The 15124-nt window shown below is 39.1% G+C and overlaps 1 protein-coding gene and 1 long non-coding RNA gene across 4 annotated transcripts; one reads left to right on the forward strand and one right to left on the reverse strand.

The window, feature by feature from the left end:
• Positions 1 to 1348: 1348 nt before the first annotated feature.
• Positions 1349 to 9787, forward strand: LOC113678825 (patched domain-containing protein 3). Its single transcript, XM_027195736.2, has 5 exons — positions 1349 to 1675; positions 3564 to 3671; positions 4322 to 5533; positions 6120 to 7261; positions 8110 to 9787. Exons 2-5 carry the CDS (start codon positions 3643 to 3645, stop codon positions 9042 to 9044), a joined length of 3318 nt encoding a protein of 1105 aa, XP_027051537.2. The 5' UTR covers positions 1349 to 1675; positions 3564 to 3642; the 3' UTR covers positions 9045 to 9787.
• A 2011-nt stretch (positions 9788 to 11798) lies between these two features.
• Positions 11799 to 15115, reverse strand: LOC149041631 (uncharacterized). Of its 3 annotated transcripts, none has more exons than XR_016189235.1 (3): positions 13557 to 15115; positions 12796 to 12990; positions 11799 to 12230 (listed from the first exon to the last, which is right to left on the reverse strand). It is a non-coding gene; the product is annotated as an uncharacterized LOC149041631 (long non-coding RNA). The 3 variants fall into 3 exon arrangements; XR_016189236.1 differs by having other exon boundaries at positions 14892 to 15035; XR_016189234.1 differs by lacking the exon at positions 13557 to 15115 and having other exon boundaries at positions 12796 to 13220.
• Between the last annotated feature and the right edge of the window lie 9 nt (positions 15116 to 15124).

The following is a 15124-nucleotide window of genomic DNA, read 5'->3' on the forward strand; positions in this document are numbered from 1 at the left end:
TTGACTTGTCGTGGACATCAATTTATTTGCTTGCAGACGTCAGAAATTAAAACTCGCATTTGAGATTGTGGTTAGTGAAGAGAAGTTTTCATTTGTTATGAAGCAACTGAAGTTGCTTCGCTTGTAAACATTCAACCGACTGATTTGAGACACGCACAGGAGGAGGATTTTTCCACTTGTTGGGATTTTGTTTAAGGAAATGATCAATCCTGGCATTCGCACCGGAGACACTTATTTTACTATAACTCACTTTTCACTTTTCAAACTCTGGTTGATCTGGATAATTTTAGAGAAGGTAGTGGGTCTGTGAACAGATTTTAAAAGTTCCCTTAGTGGCCCAAACTTCGTGCACTTTATACTTTCGTTCATACAAAAAACACAGACCCTTGTGGGTGGTACTGGTCTTCCGGCCAACTTTGTCATAATTTTCTTGAAGACAGGAAAAAACAAAGAAAATTAGGGAAGGGCTTAGTGCTTTATTTTAAAACAAAGCGGAATTCTATTGGATCGAAAAAGCTACCACCTACGGATCGGCTATGAAGGCTGAATGAAAAGTTCACCTTCTTTTACATACCTGTTAGCATCGAGTTGGCGTTGATCCATGAAAACGAGACAAAAAAAATATGAATAGTTGGCCTCTTTCCAGCCCAACTGTACTCACTCTTAATCAAAAACATCCAATTTTGTGAAATTAGAGAGCAATATTTCGCGCGCGTCACAACATGACAACCTTTCCCTTCTGTTTCTGGTGGAGTTTTATCAATTCCCAAATAAGCCTTCCAAGTGGATATTAGCCTATACGCCCGAGAACGGATTGATAAAAATTATTTTCATGAAGACGTAATAGTCAACTGTTCTTTTTCTCGCGAGGTGATATCAAATCATCATTAATCCGACGTTCCTTAAAGCGAAAACCACAGTTCAATAATGGTTTGCTGTAATCTTACCTACTCTCCCACTCTGTTATCTGGGTCAGAAATGATTCAATTTCGCGATGGTAGCGTCATCATTTCTGTATACTTATTTTTACTCGGCGGTTCGTCCATTTGTTAAATAGATAATCCATTGCGTAGGTTCAAATCTTGAGACAGATATTCAAAGAATGGAAATACCGTATGTAGATTTAGCTGGTCTACGACGAAAGAAAATAGATATATTTGTCTGCTTGTCTTTTGATGTGTTCTATTACATAAAATTTTCAAAAATAGCGTGGCTTGTTTATGATATATTTATTTTTTTCTTTCTAATGTTGATCGCTGCTATTTTTGTGACTTGACACGCGAGAAATACACCCACGGCTGACAGACATCGAGACCAGCTTTAACTTGAATTTTCCTCTCCCTTGGATATCGAACCTTGAACATTCAGCTTGAACAGCTGAAAAATCCTTGTTTAAAATGTATGGTACTCACTCCAAGTTTTCCTCCTTTGGAATATCCTCATTATGCGAACTTCCTGTGACTGAAATGTTCCTGTTCGTGACAACTTCCTGCAACCAAATATGGCATGTGTCACTACAGAACAGTCGCTGCTTGATGAAAATTTGCATATTTGTGATCTTGTACTTGAAGAAACAGCAAGGTTGTCGTTACGTATCGATGTTCTCTGAGTGAAAAGATCGGAAAACCGCCTTGCAATCACCAGGATTTGTCTCAAAAACCAATATATTGTTAAGGTTTGTTTCCTCTATGATTTTTTTTCACAGACTTCTTTTAATAAGAGTAGGATCCTTTCTGAGTCCACAGAAACCTCAGTGTATTTGTGTCTATACGAAAACTTGACACCTTTAGTTTCTCTAGGTAGCTTTGCAAACGTCTTTTTGACGTCTGTTTTGCCGTAATCGTTTCGTCTCCTAGAAAACTAGATTTGAGTTTGCTACATCTGTCAATTCACGCCGTCGACGAGGCACGATTTATTGTTATTGTCGTGATAATCTGTTCGGCATGAAATTACCACTCAGTAGTAGCGTTTTACTACCCAAATTTTGTCTTAATAGAATTTTGATTGAAGTTTTGTTTTCAATAACAGTTAGCACATCGTGCTGGCCTTAAATGGCAGTATCGTCGTATCCTATGCTTGAAGCAAAGCACTCCAACAAAGCGGATACTTATAGCGGAGACTTATATTTCATTTTCATGAATTAAACAAAAATTCATTCTATGTAAGGACTAAGTTGGTGGTTCTTGCGGTTCGCGTTCTGAGGTATGGTGAATCGTTTATATAAGATCACAAACGCTATCTCGAACGAAAGTCTTCCTGTTGGAACTAATCTTGCTCAAAAATGCTCGCAAGGAAAATTATGCGACTGCTCTCCTCGTGCAAAGACAAGTCAAACAAAACGTTGATTAGCCATGTAAAATTGATTAGAGCTTGTCTGCGTATTTTCCCTCGTTTGCCTTTCTGAGATGAAATCAAGATTTCAAGTTTGTTACTAATAACCCAAGAAACTGCGACAGAAATTGCGTAAAAGACAAAAACTGAGACAGTTCTGACAGATCTGTCTGTGAACGAGAAAAATAAATACCGTTTCCTTAGAGACTAGCTTATGTAAATTTCCTCACAAACTCCTTTGAAGTACCTTTGGTTGCCGCCTTTAATGCAGATAAAAGCGGTTTCTACGTTTTTCATTATCAGTTTTTCTTCAAAAGAGCTATATTTGAAAAAAAAAAATAGGGCAGCCATAAAAACAACATTTCATGAAGACATAATCCGAAATTTCATGTCAAGACGGTCGGCCCTACAAGTTTGCGACCGATCTACGTCAAGTTATTGCAAGTGAAATAAACTGAAATTGGAAACTACAAATATATTGCACGAAACTGACAGTCACTTCACACCAGTCTAAATATTGCCGGTTCGAGTGACGTCAAGGTGTTATGGAAAAAAACTTGTCTTCTAAAATTAGAGATGGGACAAATCTTTATTTTCGCATCTCAGTACGGATGAAAACTATCTCGTATCTTAATCAGGTTTCGTATTTGCTACATGAAACGGACAGAAACTTTTGGCCTAGACATGAATTAACAATAAGCAATTTTTGGTTTCTTTTTCGAAACGTCAATTTTAGAGGGTTTTTCGTTCGAGAAAACCTGGCAAAACCAATGTCCCACTACCCCTCCCCCACACACGCCTGGGACCCGTTCCTCGAAAGTCTTGTCAATTTTCATTTTAGGTAGGGGTTTAAAAAGTTTTGAAAATGATACAAAAAAAAAAAAGAAAAATCAGCTAACGAAAATATGGACTGGTTAGGGTGCCAGGAGCTGCTCATCCGTTGTTTAAATTTTGATTTTACAATATGGTTTCGCGCTAGTTTAGTTACCGGGACTTTCGAGAAACAGGCCCCCTAATGAAGGTTTAATGGGCTATAGTAAACATTTATGTAAGTAATGATCCATTATTTAAATTAAGTATTGTGATCAACTCTCTCCACATACACAGAGTGAAACAACAGGAAAAAAAAATGCAGACCATAGACAAGCTCGTTCGCTGTCAGCTGTCTGGTAGGTTATGGGTAGTTCAGCAAGTGTAAAATTATGAAAGTAACATGTTTGATTTCTCAACAGGTGATGTGGTACCAGTCTCCTTGCCAAATTGGATAGAAGAAGAGTGCGCCCCGTAGCTTTCGCATCGAATGCCGCAGAAATGGCAAACGACGATGAAGAGTCAACTTGGTGCGTGTCTTTGACATCGAAGTTTTCCTCTGTTTACTACTTCACCTTCACTTAAACTACAGTGCAATGTAATATGTCTGCAAGCAAACTTACTAGGGCACACCAACTGACCCCTAAAGTCCCTACATGTACGGAATAATAGTATTGTTAGTCCGTCTGGATGAATTGTTAGTCTATTGCACATTACCCCATCGGTATCTCGTCATTCTAGCAGGTTTTCCCCAACTCTCAAGTTTTCTGGTAGAAAACGAGTGTTCTCTTCTTCTCGGCGGAGTTCGTTGCACGAGTCAAAAAAAATCTGTGAAAAAAAAAAAAAAAGCCTGGTGTTGGCACGCTGTGTGGAACTCTACTTTTCGTGCGCCTCACCCACAGAGTCTAGCGCGGCGCGCTAACATCAATTTTTTTTTGTTTTCACTGATTTTTTATCTCGCCCAACGGACTTCTCCGAAAAAGAGGGATTGCTCGTTGTCTATTTTTCTGGTAACCATTTTACCGATGAAGAGAGAGAGAGGTAGTATTAGGGTTAAGTGTCAAAAAGCTCAATACAAATGAGTCAGGGAACACAAACCATGTAGGCACTGCAACTCCCACAGAAACTAGGCCACTTTCTGTACCGGGCTACTCTTTTAAAATATTCCTCTCTCTTTTAGTTGTTGTTGTGAACACCGCTACAGTCCGTGCGTGCTGTGGTCGTCGTTTTGCAGCTGGTTTGTACGTCGCCTGGAGATCTTTTTCGGTTGTTTTGGCGAAGGAATTGCCAAGTATCCTCTTTTTGTTATCCCAGTATGCCTCGTTTTCGTCAGTATTTGTTCCGTGGGATTTGTTTGGCTTAACGTGGAAATTAGAACGGTGAAACTGTTTATTCCTCAAGACAGCCAGGCTGTGAAAGACTTGGACCTAGCCGAGGAGTATTTTAGACTAAAGGTTCGCGAGGAAATCGTACTTTTAGTGAGCGCGCCTGATTCGCGAAATGTTCTCAATAGAGATTGCCTAAAACAGGCTCTACAGGCCCATGAGGAAGTTGTGAAGTTAACATCGTATTCAAAACTTTGCGCAACCTTGTCTGGCGATGTGGCTGAATCAGCAGAAAAATGCATGATGATAAACCCCTTAGAGGTGTTTCAGTTCAATGAAAGTGAACTGAACGTTTCAGACTCACAAATTCAAGCTAACATAACGAATCCTAACCTTACTGTCATGCGCAATGGCCGTCCTTATCAGTACAACTTCGGTCGCATGTTTGGTGACGTCACTAAAGAAAGTGGCAACGTCACTGGTGCAAAGGCTCTGCAGATGGTTTACTTTCTTCGCGATCCGAGCAAGGAAGAGGCGAACACAGAAGTTCTTGAATGGGAGAAAACGTTTATTGATAAAATGACCTCGTTAGCGGATACTCTATCGTGCTTTAAAGTTTATTATTCGAGCGAGCGGAGTCTGGATGATGCCATTTCTGAGAGTTCCGGTTCTGACATCACTCTTGTGTCAATCACGTTCACGCTCATGATAACGTTTGCCTGTGTCATGCTGGGAAAATTCTTAAATCCGCTGACCGGTCATTCTCTGCTCGCCAACGCAGGTGTTTTCGCTGTGGCTCTCGGGATACTAGCTGGGTTTGGCTTAGCTATGTGGTGCCGAGTGCCTTTCGTGAGTATGGTCGGAGTACTTCCGTTCTTGATCCTCGGTATCGGAATCGACGATATGTTCATACTGGTGGACGAACTCGATCGGCAGCAGAAATCTCTTACAGTTATTGAGACGGTTAAAAAGGTCATGGCCCGATCTGGTGCTACTATTACCATGACAACGGTAACAGATTTGGTAGCATTTGCAGTCAGTACTTCTACTTCCTTTCCGGCGATTAGGTAAGATGTGAATATGAGTATGAAGTAGATGTGCTTTAAGTCTTTTCATGATGGAATGCTTTTAGAATCAAAACAGCCAATCAGAAGAAAGCAAGATACCTTAAATACTTAAGTAGGACTGAAAGTAAAACAAGCAAAATGGAAGCGACCAAATGGTGATTGGTTTTTCATCTGATTGGTTGAAAGAGTGGTGCGAGTTTTCTGGAGCAATCGCAGAATAAAGTAAAGCAAAAACAAGGCAATCCCAGATTTTTTTGACACCCAATTGAAGACATCAGCCATTATGCTATCTGAAATTTTCCAATCTTATTCTGAATTTCGGCCTGAAAAGTTTCTTTTTATTTTAACGACCTCTAAATGCTTAGGAAGACCAGAGAAGCAATTAACAGGCATTGTCGTCCATCAAGTAGATCTTGTTTCTCAAATAACACATCAAAACATAATTAACGCAATTGCTGACCTCCTAAAAAAGGGCAACAAGTAAACATCCTCGTTACAGTAGCATAAGGGAACACGTTTGAAAAAAAATGCGAAGACCAATGAGAATATTTGTGGTGATGTGTTGCCTGTTCTCGTTGATCAACAGGTACTTCTGCGTGTACGCAGCACTAACAGTAACTTTCTCTTACTTGATGATTGTCACGTATTTTGTCGCCATTATGTCATATGATGTCAGGAGAATCAAAGCAGGTCGCCGCGACTGTTTACCATTCTGCCGGGCGCCTCCGCCAAAAGAGAACGAGCCAGCGTGGGACGAGCCTCGTCCCCAGGTTTCAAACAAGTTGATGAACGCCTGGGCAAAGTTTTTGACCCATCCGGCGACTAAAGTTGTGGTGATCATCTTTTCGCTTGCGTCTCTCGCTGCTGGAATATACGGAGCCACAGTGATAGATGAAAACTTTGACAGACGGATCTTAGCCAAAGATGATTCATACCTGAAGAAGTTTCTGAGTGCACACGAACAGTATTTCAAATCAACTATTCCTGTCAGCGTTGTTGTAACGGGCGATGTTGATTATGGAGAAAGTTCAGTCCAGGATGACCTAAAGAACTTGGCAAACATTGTCACCTCTAATAAATATTACGAGAACACCAATTTGTCCTGGATCGATACCTTTTCCAAATACGCTCAAGCTTACAAGATGAACATCGAGGGGTCGAATTTTACACGAGAGTTAAAGAGATTCCTTAACATTGGACAATTTTCTTACTTTAAACAAGATTTGAAGTTTTCTGATAATAACACGATTAAAGCGTCGCGCATTATAGGTGTCATGAAGGACACAACTAGTTCAACAGATCAAAAAAATGCTATGCTAACCCTTCGCCATGATCTCTCGGATAAATCAAAGCTGGATGCTTTCTCAATCGCCCGACCCTTTATCTTCTTCGAACAATACGCTATAATCTCAAGGGAGACCTTGACGAATCTTTTGATCGCGGCCCTAGCTGTTTTGGTTGTCACGAGCCCCTTCTTGTTGGACTGCACTGTGACTATCCTTGTGGTGTTCAATTTTGTGGCACTGGTCCTTGAGCTGTTCGGTTTGATGGTCCTCTGGGATGTTTCCTTGAATTCTGTTTCGATGATCAATCTTGTTATGGCTATTGGTTTCGCAGTGGACTACAGCGCCCACATAGCACATGCGTATGTTATGTCCGACAAGGAAACAGCCAATGAACGTGTCGTGGACGCTTTGAGCACACTGGGTGCAAGTGTATTCATGGGAGGTCAGTCTGGTTTGATACTTACTGTGCTATCTCTTTAAAACTTGATAGCACGCTTTTCGATTGAGTTTCTCATGGCCAAAACAAACATAATCACAGCGGCCGATTCCGAAATCAAGTTCACATGAAAAGGAATCAATTAGAACTCTAAGTTAGTACAAGTAACTGACATCAAGCGCGTGAAGATTGCGACTGGTTTTTGGTTGTATTTGATATGACAGTTAGGCGGTGTAAGTTATCAAATTCAAGCACGGCGAGATAAGTAGCACAATACAACGACAATTCCAGATTAATCTCGAATCTTTAATTGCTCTCTTTAGTTTAAAGCTCACTAACAAAACATAGAATTCGTTTTACACGGTTTGTCTCAGTCACATTATGGAGGAAAGTAACTTCATGTATGCACAAAAAATTTGCTCTCTTTAGTATAGAGTTCATTAACATAACATAGGATACGTTTAGCAAGGGTTTTCTTAGTCATGATATGAAGGAAAGTAACTTTATCTATGCACAGAGATACCATTATTCCAACGCACAAAGTAATTCTATTGAAGACAGAAATTTTAATACTTTCTCTACTTGCGATAATTTGTAGACAATTTTTTCACTCTCAAGATTAGATGCATCAGTCCAAAAGTTGACTTTAATCTTTCACTATTTGGGCTATATAAATGATCCAAATTATCAGAGAATATGAAGCTAAGTTTAGAAGATCAATAGCGAAATTGTATTGCACCGACACTTCATAACTCGCTTAATCATCTGTTTCTCTGTTAAATTAAATATAAGCCCTCAAGGGTTTAGAGGAAAACAACAATAGTGTTTCTTATAAATACTTTTTTCCCCCGTAGGTTTCAGCACTTTCCTTGGTATGATAGTCCTGGCGTTTGCGGCGTCGGAAATTTTCCGAATATTCTTTCGGATGTTCCTTGGGATCGTCTTGTTCGGTCTTCTTCACGGTTTGTGCATTCTTCCTGTCTATCTGTCTCTCTTCTGTTGGAGGCCAGCTGTTACCAGGCCACTCGGGACGCGTGTGAGCGTGGAGAGCTTACCGGAGGACGTCGTCCCCGAAAACGAGGCTGTTGACGGGGAGAGCTGCGGCAAAGGGGTGGCAGAAGGACTTAACAGAAGCAGAGATTTGGGAAGTGCGTCTTCCAACGAAGGTTTCGAGCTCACCGAGCAAGAAAAGGTACTGGATGGCAAGGTTGACGAGCAACAACCGCTCAAAGCAAACGACGAAAGTGGGAAAGAGGGAACAGGTGAAGCAGGGAAGCATGGCAGCGAAAGTACAGAGACTGGAGAGTCGTCAGCGCATATGCAAGTAGAGAGGGATCCAAGTGCAGAGCAAGATCCCGTTACAGAGGTGCAGGAGAGCAAGAAAGACACATCTGAGACATTTTTGAGCGAGGAAATCATGTCTGAGGCTGTTGACGGGGAGAGCTGCGGCAAAGGGGTGACGGAAGGACCTAACAGAAGCAGAGATTTGGGAAGTGCGTCTTCCAACGAAGGTTTCGAGCTCACCGAGCAAGAAAAGGTACTGGATGGCAAGGTTGACGAGCAACAACCGCTCAAAGCAAACGACGAAAGTAGGAAAGAGGGAACAGGTGAAGCAGGGAAGCATGGCAGCGAAAGTACAGAGACTGGAGAGTCGTCAGCGCATATGCAAGTAGAGAGGGATCCAAGTGCAGAGCAAGATCCCGTTACAGAGGTGCAGGAGAGCAAGAAAGACACATCTGATACTTTTTTGAGCGAGGAAACCATGTCTGAAACTTCCACAAAGTTCTAAGGTTATTTGTTTATGGAGTATTTTTAGAAAAATGGAAAGTGCTCGCTTCCTAGTGATTTTTATCTGGTGATGATCGCGTAGAGAATTTGCTGTAAATTCGTGAGGAGTTTATTTTTATAACAAAAACTCAGTAAGGTGTTCATTGTGGCTCTTCCTTTTATTTGGCTGATCAGAAATCACGGGTTTAAAGGCCAGTAAATCAGTTGAAATTGAAGATCAGTTGTCAAGATTACAAGTTGTAACAGTCGTCATAAATATTATAGGCTACATCATCGAATTTTAAAAACGAGATATCCTTTGTGAAAAAAAGAAAATTAGCCTAAGTGTACATTTGTATAAGTTTAAATCTAAGCTCCTATTAAGATAGTAAATGAAACATTAACATGCTTCTGCCAATTGTTCTAAATTTAAATTAGCGGCAATCGATCTTAGAACCTTCTCTTCGGCTTTTTGTGTCGTAAAGCATGACAAATGGTTTTTCTTGCCGATTCGTTCTGATTTTTCATTTTCATTAATTTCGAGCTACACTAATTTTCAACTGGAAGGCTTAAATACTTGATTTTAAAACTCATTGTCAAATGAATGATCAGGCGTTCTTCGATTCTGAGCCCTGCTTTTGCATTGTGATTTCACGTGATTTAACATAAGTTAAGTATGTGTGTATTTTTGTAACATAAAAGGTACGCTTAGCAAGTTCACAGCACTATCCTTTTTCGGGAAACAAATAAAGAATTTTATTGTGATGTGGACTGACAATCGTTTTACTGTCAAAAGAACACGCTGACTTTCCTTGAAAGTCCAGAACTGTGTTATTTTCGAGGGTACTAATACATTTTGATTTCCAACTCATAATGGTTGTAGGTCTCAGTCTCATGGCCTGCGTAGCCAGCGGTTGTCGTTGTTTTTTCTATTTGGTGGGGGGGAGGTAGGGGAGCAGGCTTCTGATTCAAGTGATTATTTATTGTTCTGATATCGTTATGATGTCTTAGTTTACTACTTCCATGTGTTCATTTACGAATCTGGTTCCTGATAAATGTACGGGTAGGGATTCCAACGAGTTTAGGACGCGAAACCAGCGAATAAAGCTTAAAAAAGCGGCGCTTTTGCAGGAACTGAGCTGATTGCTTCCATGGCGCTTTGCAAAAATTTTTTTTGGGATCACTTTCTGAAGGAGCTTAGACACCAGGCTCAACTAGGGAACCAAGCCTTTTGATGACGTAAACAATTTTTCACTCACCACCCCCGACTGGTTGAAGTGTAGTTGGAGGGGGACAGGGAAGGAAACATTTTTGTTACTTGCGCGGGAAAAAAACAAATGAGAAGTTATCTATTACCTTTTTTTTGTTGTTGTAATTTTCCAGAAAAAACAAATGGGAAGTTATCTATTACCTTTTTTTGTGTAATTTTCGCGGGAAATAATATTACCTTATCTCGCTCCGCTCCGTACATATACGAATCTTCTGCCTTTGGTTATAATACACTTTCTTCGTTAATTCTAAATATTACTCACGGTCAAATGGATCCAAAGGGAATTTCAAACCTTGGAAATACTTGCTTTCTGAATAGTGTCTTGCAAGCTCTGCTCTCAGTGACATGTTTTTCCGAAGGGCTCACTGGATTGCAGCACAATCACAAGAAGTGCACCTCATCTAAAACAGGTCTTGAAAATGTATTCAATATTATTTTAGCACGTCAAAATAACATTGATATTGGAGTGGAAGACATAAAATCCCAGCAGGCAAACAACATCAACCCATCGGTGAACTGTGTAATTGAACCAAGTACTTTTTTGATGAACCACAAAATTCGTCATCAGTGTGGTAATCCGCTTAGTTATTCTTGACATTAAGCTTATTTCGACTTTATGAAACAATTAAAATACGTATATTAAAATACGTATTTGACAACTGGATAATCTTGTTAGAACGTCACAGGAAGTTGTACCTTGTACGGAGCTACGAGTAAAATGTTTAAGGCCTTTTCACTGTTTATAGCGGTAAATTTATATTAGTCCTGGAAGCTTTGCAAGTCGTGGTTCTTTGCTCGATTATTTTTTGACACTGTTGTGTTGCGCGTTCATCTAAAATGTGCGTGTACGAGTACTAGGAGTGCAAAGAGTGAAAACGGTACGCAAACCTAACACTTTCGACCCCTCCCCATCCCCCTCCCCCAGCCCCACCCTCTGGACAAATGAGTAGTTTCTGGACCATATTGACTTGATAATCTTGGTAACTCCTAAATTGACTATGCCAATTTCCTGTGGATTAAATTAATTACAATCACAAACCTGTAGACAGCAAAATTAAATCCAGAAATGGTGTCCCTGCCACATGGAAATTTTTGTTTTTGGTTTCTTTTTTTTTCTGAGGGGGGGTAGAGTTCAACCCCCCCTCCCCTTTGAAAAATTCATTTCATGTCAAGCATTTCCTTAAAAAATTTTGGCACTTTTGGACCCCCTCTCCCCTGGAATTTTCAATGATCCTACTTGGGGTGGGAGTGTGTTGATCTTTCAATTCTTTCTAGAACTACACCTTTACTACACATTCTTTCTTACAAAAAGTGAATTTTGTGGTCAAAATGATCTCTATAATAATCACCTCCACCCTTACATTTTTCTTTTGCATGTGGGAGAATAAACATTGACATTGACAACAATGACAACAGTTCTATTTGCACTCAACATTTACATTTTTAGTTTAGCCAATAACTACAAGAAAAGTCAAATACTCATCACAAAGACAAGCTACCATAGTATTTCTTATACCCAATCACACACTTTATTAGTCAGTATTATTCAAACATTTATCCTGTTCCATTAGTGGTGTTTGTCTATTCATTCTTAAGGGTTGTACTATACAGAGCTTCCTGAAGGACTATTCTAACCCAGTGGAGCTGGAATCATCTTATTACTGTAGCAGGTAACAAATTTTAATAGCATTAAACCTAACACCAAAAGGACACACAAATACAACTATTTTTTTGATAACTGCTACAGTGCTTAACACTATAAACTACAATGCACAAAGCAGACTATTTTCTTCCAGTGCAAGAAATTAGGAATGTCAAAGCTACTACAATTGTACAAATTCAAGTTCTTATGCATGGATTGAAAAGAGTAGGAGATGCAGTCCCTGTTGCTGTGGTCTGGTCTCTGTGTCTGTGTGTTGTGAAGAATACAATTCATTCCTGTAATCAATTGAGAAAAGGCAAATAATGAAATAAAAATTCATACAAATACAAAATGCAATAAGTCCACATTAGCTTATTTGCTGCCTTCAATACAACATCATTTAACAAATAAAGAGATAATGATGACAACAAGGATGATGATGGTAATGATGGTGATGGTGATGTCAAGGATCATGGTTAGTGGTATAGGAGACTGACTGGGTGACCTCCAGTAACTAGAAGATGAAGAAGCAACAGTATGTGTAATGCCTCATTCCATGCTGTCTAGTTACTTGAAAAACTTGTAGCCCCCTGCCCCCCTCCCCTTGCTGATTCCTGTCTATATATAATGAATTGCACAAATATTAAATTATGCATTCTTTCATTTTTACTACATCAGTTGCTCCCAGAGTACTGATGCATGGAAGAGGCTAGTCACATGCCAGGCACCTCTGTCATTTTGCATTCAAATGGTAAGATTTCAAAATGATGGAAAAAAACTTCACAACTTAATAGATTACAAAGAGAAAGTGTTATTGTCCATGAGGGTACCACCATTTCTTCTGGTCATTATGTGTGTTACCTAAAAAGAGAAGAGAGGTGGTATTTTTCAAGTGATACCACAGTTCGACAGTCTTCACATCTTGAAGCTACAAGCCAGGAAGCATATCTCCTCTTCTATGAAAAAGATGAGGTTGAAGACATGCAAGAGGTTACACATATTTCTTCTATGTCTGTTAAGGTCCAAAACTGTCTACCACAGATGCCCAGTATGCCTCTAAAAAGGAAGAAGTTTCCTGTCAAGTTTTGTCTTCCACCTGGTTACTATGCATTAAAGGCTGAAAGACCTGGCATTTTCAAGACAGCTACTGGAAGTATACCCTGGAAATATTCTACACTGGATGTAGCATCAGTATTAGCAAAGCAGAGGGAATTGCCATGGCTGGGGTCCAAATCTCAGGGAATCCTAGAATTAAAGCATGGGAGCCAACTGATGTTGAAAAGCTCCTTCCAGCTAAACACAAGATAAGTGACGGCAAACTTTCCAATTTTGTGATAGACTATATTTTTCTACTGATAGAAAGTCAGTCTCAAGCCAGTAACAAGAAAGTTTTTACTGTCAACTCCGATGTTTATAACAACATGGCACAATTCTCAATGAATATTTTCTTGAAGCATAAGTATGACTTGCTTTATGAGAACATTTCAGCAGCAGACATGATTCTGTGCCCAGTACTGCATGGATCATATATTATCAGAGAGAAGCCAACATGAAAGTTCGTAAAAAATTCAACAATCAGAAAAGAAGAAGGAATCTTTCACACAATGCTAGAAAGAACTTACCAAATGCTGGGCCTAAAAGATAGAGCAATCATTGGAATGAGTTCTGAATCCATTTTTACAGAGCTATAAAAATGGAAAGAACTTAGCAATACCCCATTGGACACAACCATTTTTCCTAACAGCTGTCTAAAATTATTGAAGCAATAACAGTAGCTGCTTTCATCTGAACTGATTTTTATCTAATCAATGCCAGCACATGAATACTCAGAGAAGTTGGAGTAGTTTCATTGCAAATTTTTCAATATTCTTTGCAGCAAAGGATGGGAAAAATTAATTATTATAAATAATTATTATCATCATTATCATTGTTATCATTGTTATCATTATTATCACTATTATCATTATTATTATTGTGTTTCAAACTTTACCACTTCCCTTCCCCAAAGCAGCTACATGTATACAATACAGGGCCTTTTAAAAAGTCCTCAATGTTTAATGCCTCGAGGCTTGCTGGTTTGGCAGTCAGTGGAAAGGTAATGAAAGAAATACATTCAGCTGGATTTATATGATTATAATTAACATTCAAATATTGATTCTAACTCTGCACTGACTCAGGATATAAAAAACAAGACATTGATTGCATTATATATGGTGGCTTGATGCAAATGAGCCAAGAGAGCTTTTTTTTTTTCAGGTACATGATCATAAAAAAGCCCCATGTTCTGTAGTTGTAAGTCATAGAGTGAAATTCAGTACTTTAACTATATTCAGTAGACCTCAATGCAGTTTTCAACACCACCTTAATGTCAAATAATTTTTGTGACAATTCTGTTATCATAAAAATATCAGTAATACTGCAAATTTCAGCAACAGTTGTACACGTTATAGGAAAATGATTCTTCTGTAAAAAATTTTTCTTCTAGCAGACTTAAATTTTCTGAAAAAAATAACATACAATGTATGGAAAAACTATCACAAACAACAGGGCAGATTCAAGGAAAGGTACAGCCATAGCCAGTATGAAGCAAACATCCCCACCACTCCCAAAATGCATTATCAGTTGCCTCAGATGTCCAGGCTGTCCAGGGAACAATTTAAACGTTAAATAAGTACAGTTTTGCGTATTCAGATTAATTACTGCTAGGTGCATTATTTTATGACAACGTACTTTAACAAGTTAGGTATATATATATATATTTCATATCACAAAAGCAAATAATTTCTGGTGTTATCGCTAATTGGGATATCAGATCAAGAAAGTATAAGGTTATTAATAAAGAGTTTAATTTTGGCTGAAGGTTTTTCGAGTTATTAATTTGACAATTCACTGTACGTTGAAAAATTACAAAGCAAAACACTAAATTTAGGTTGAAAAACACTAAAATACTTACTTACCTTCGGTCTCAATACGTTTTTCACTATACTGCTGTAAAAATTTGAGTTTGTGTTTACTACAAGCCGATGTTTCTTGTATACTCCAATGTGACGACATAAGCTAGTGGCAAAAAAGGTCACGCAAGCAAGCAAAGGCCTGGGCACAAATTCAGTAGGCTTGGCTACTGAGTTGAGCCTGGTTTCTAAGCTCCTTCAGAAAGTGATCCCAAAAAAAATTTTTGCTGGCGCTTTAG

This window comes from Pocillopora damicornis, chromosome 8 (assembly GCF_964200805.1).
Source record: "Pocillopora damicornis chromosome 8, jaPocDami1.2, whole genome shotgun sequence".
NCBI lineage: Eukaryota > Metazoa > Cnidaria > Anthozoa > Scleractinia > Pocilloporidae > Pocillopora > Pocillopora damicornis.

Coding starts and splice junctions, on each gene's coding strand:
- LOC113678825 (XM_027195736.2), top strand. CDS start 3,643: ATGGCAAACGACGATGAAGAGTCAACTTG. Junction 3,672..4,321: donor GACGATGAAGAGTCAACTTG/GTGCGTGTCTTT, acceptor TCTCTCTTTTAG/TTGTTGTTGTGAACACCGCT. Junction 5,534..6,119: donor ACTTCCTTTCCGGCGATTAG/GTAAGATGTGAA, acceptor GTTGATCAACAG/GTACTTCTGCGTGTACGCAG.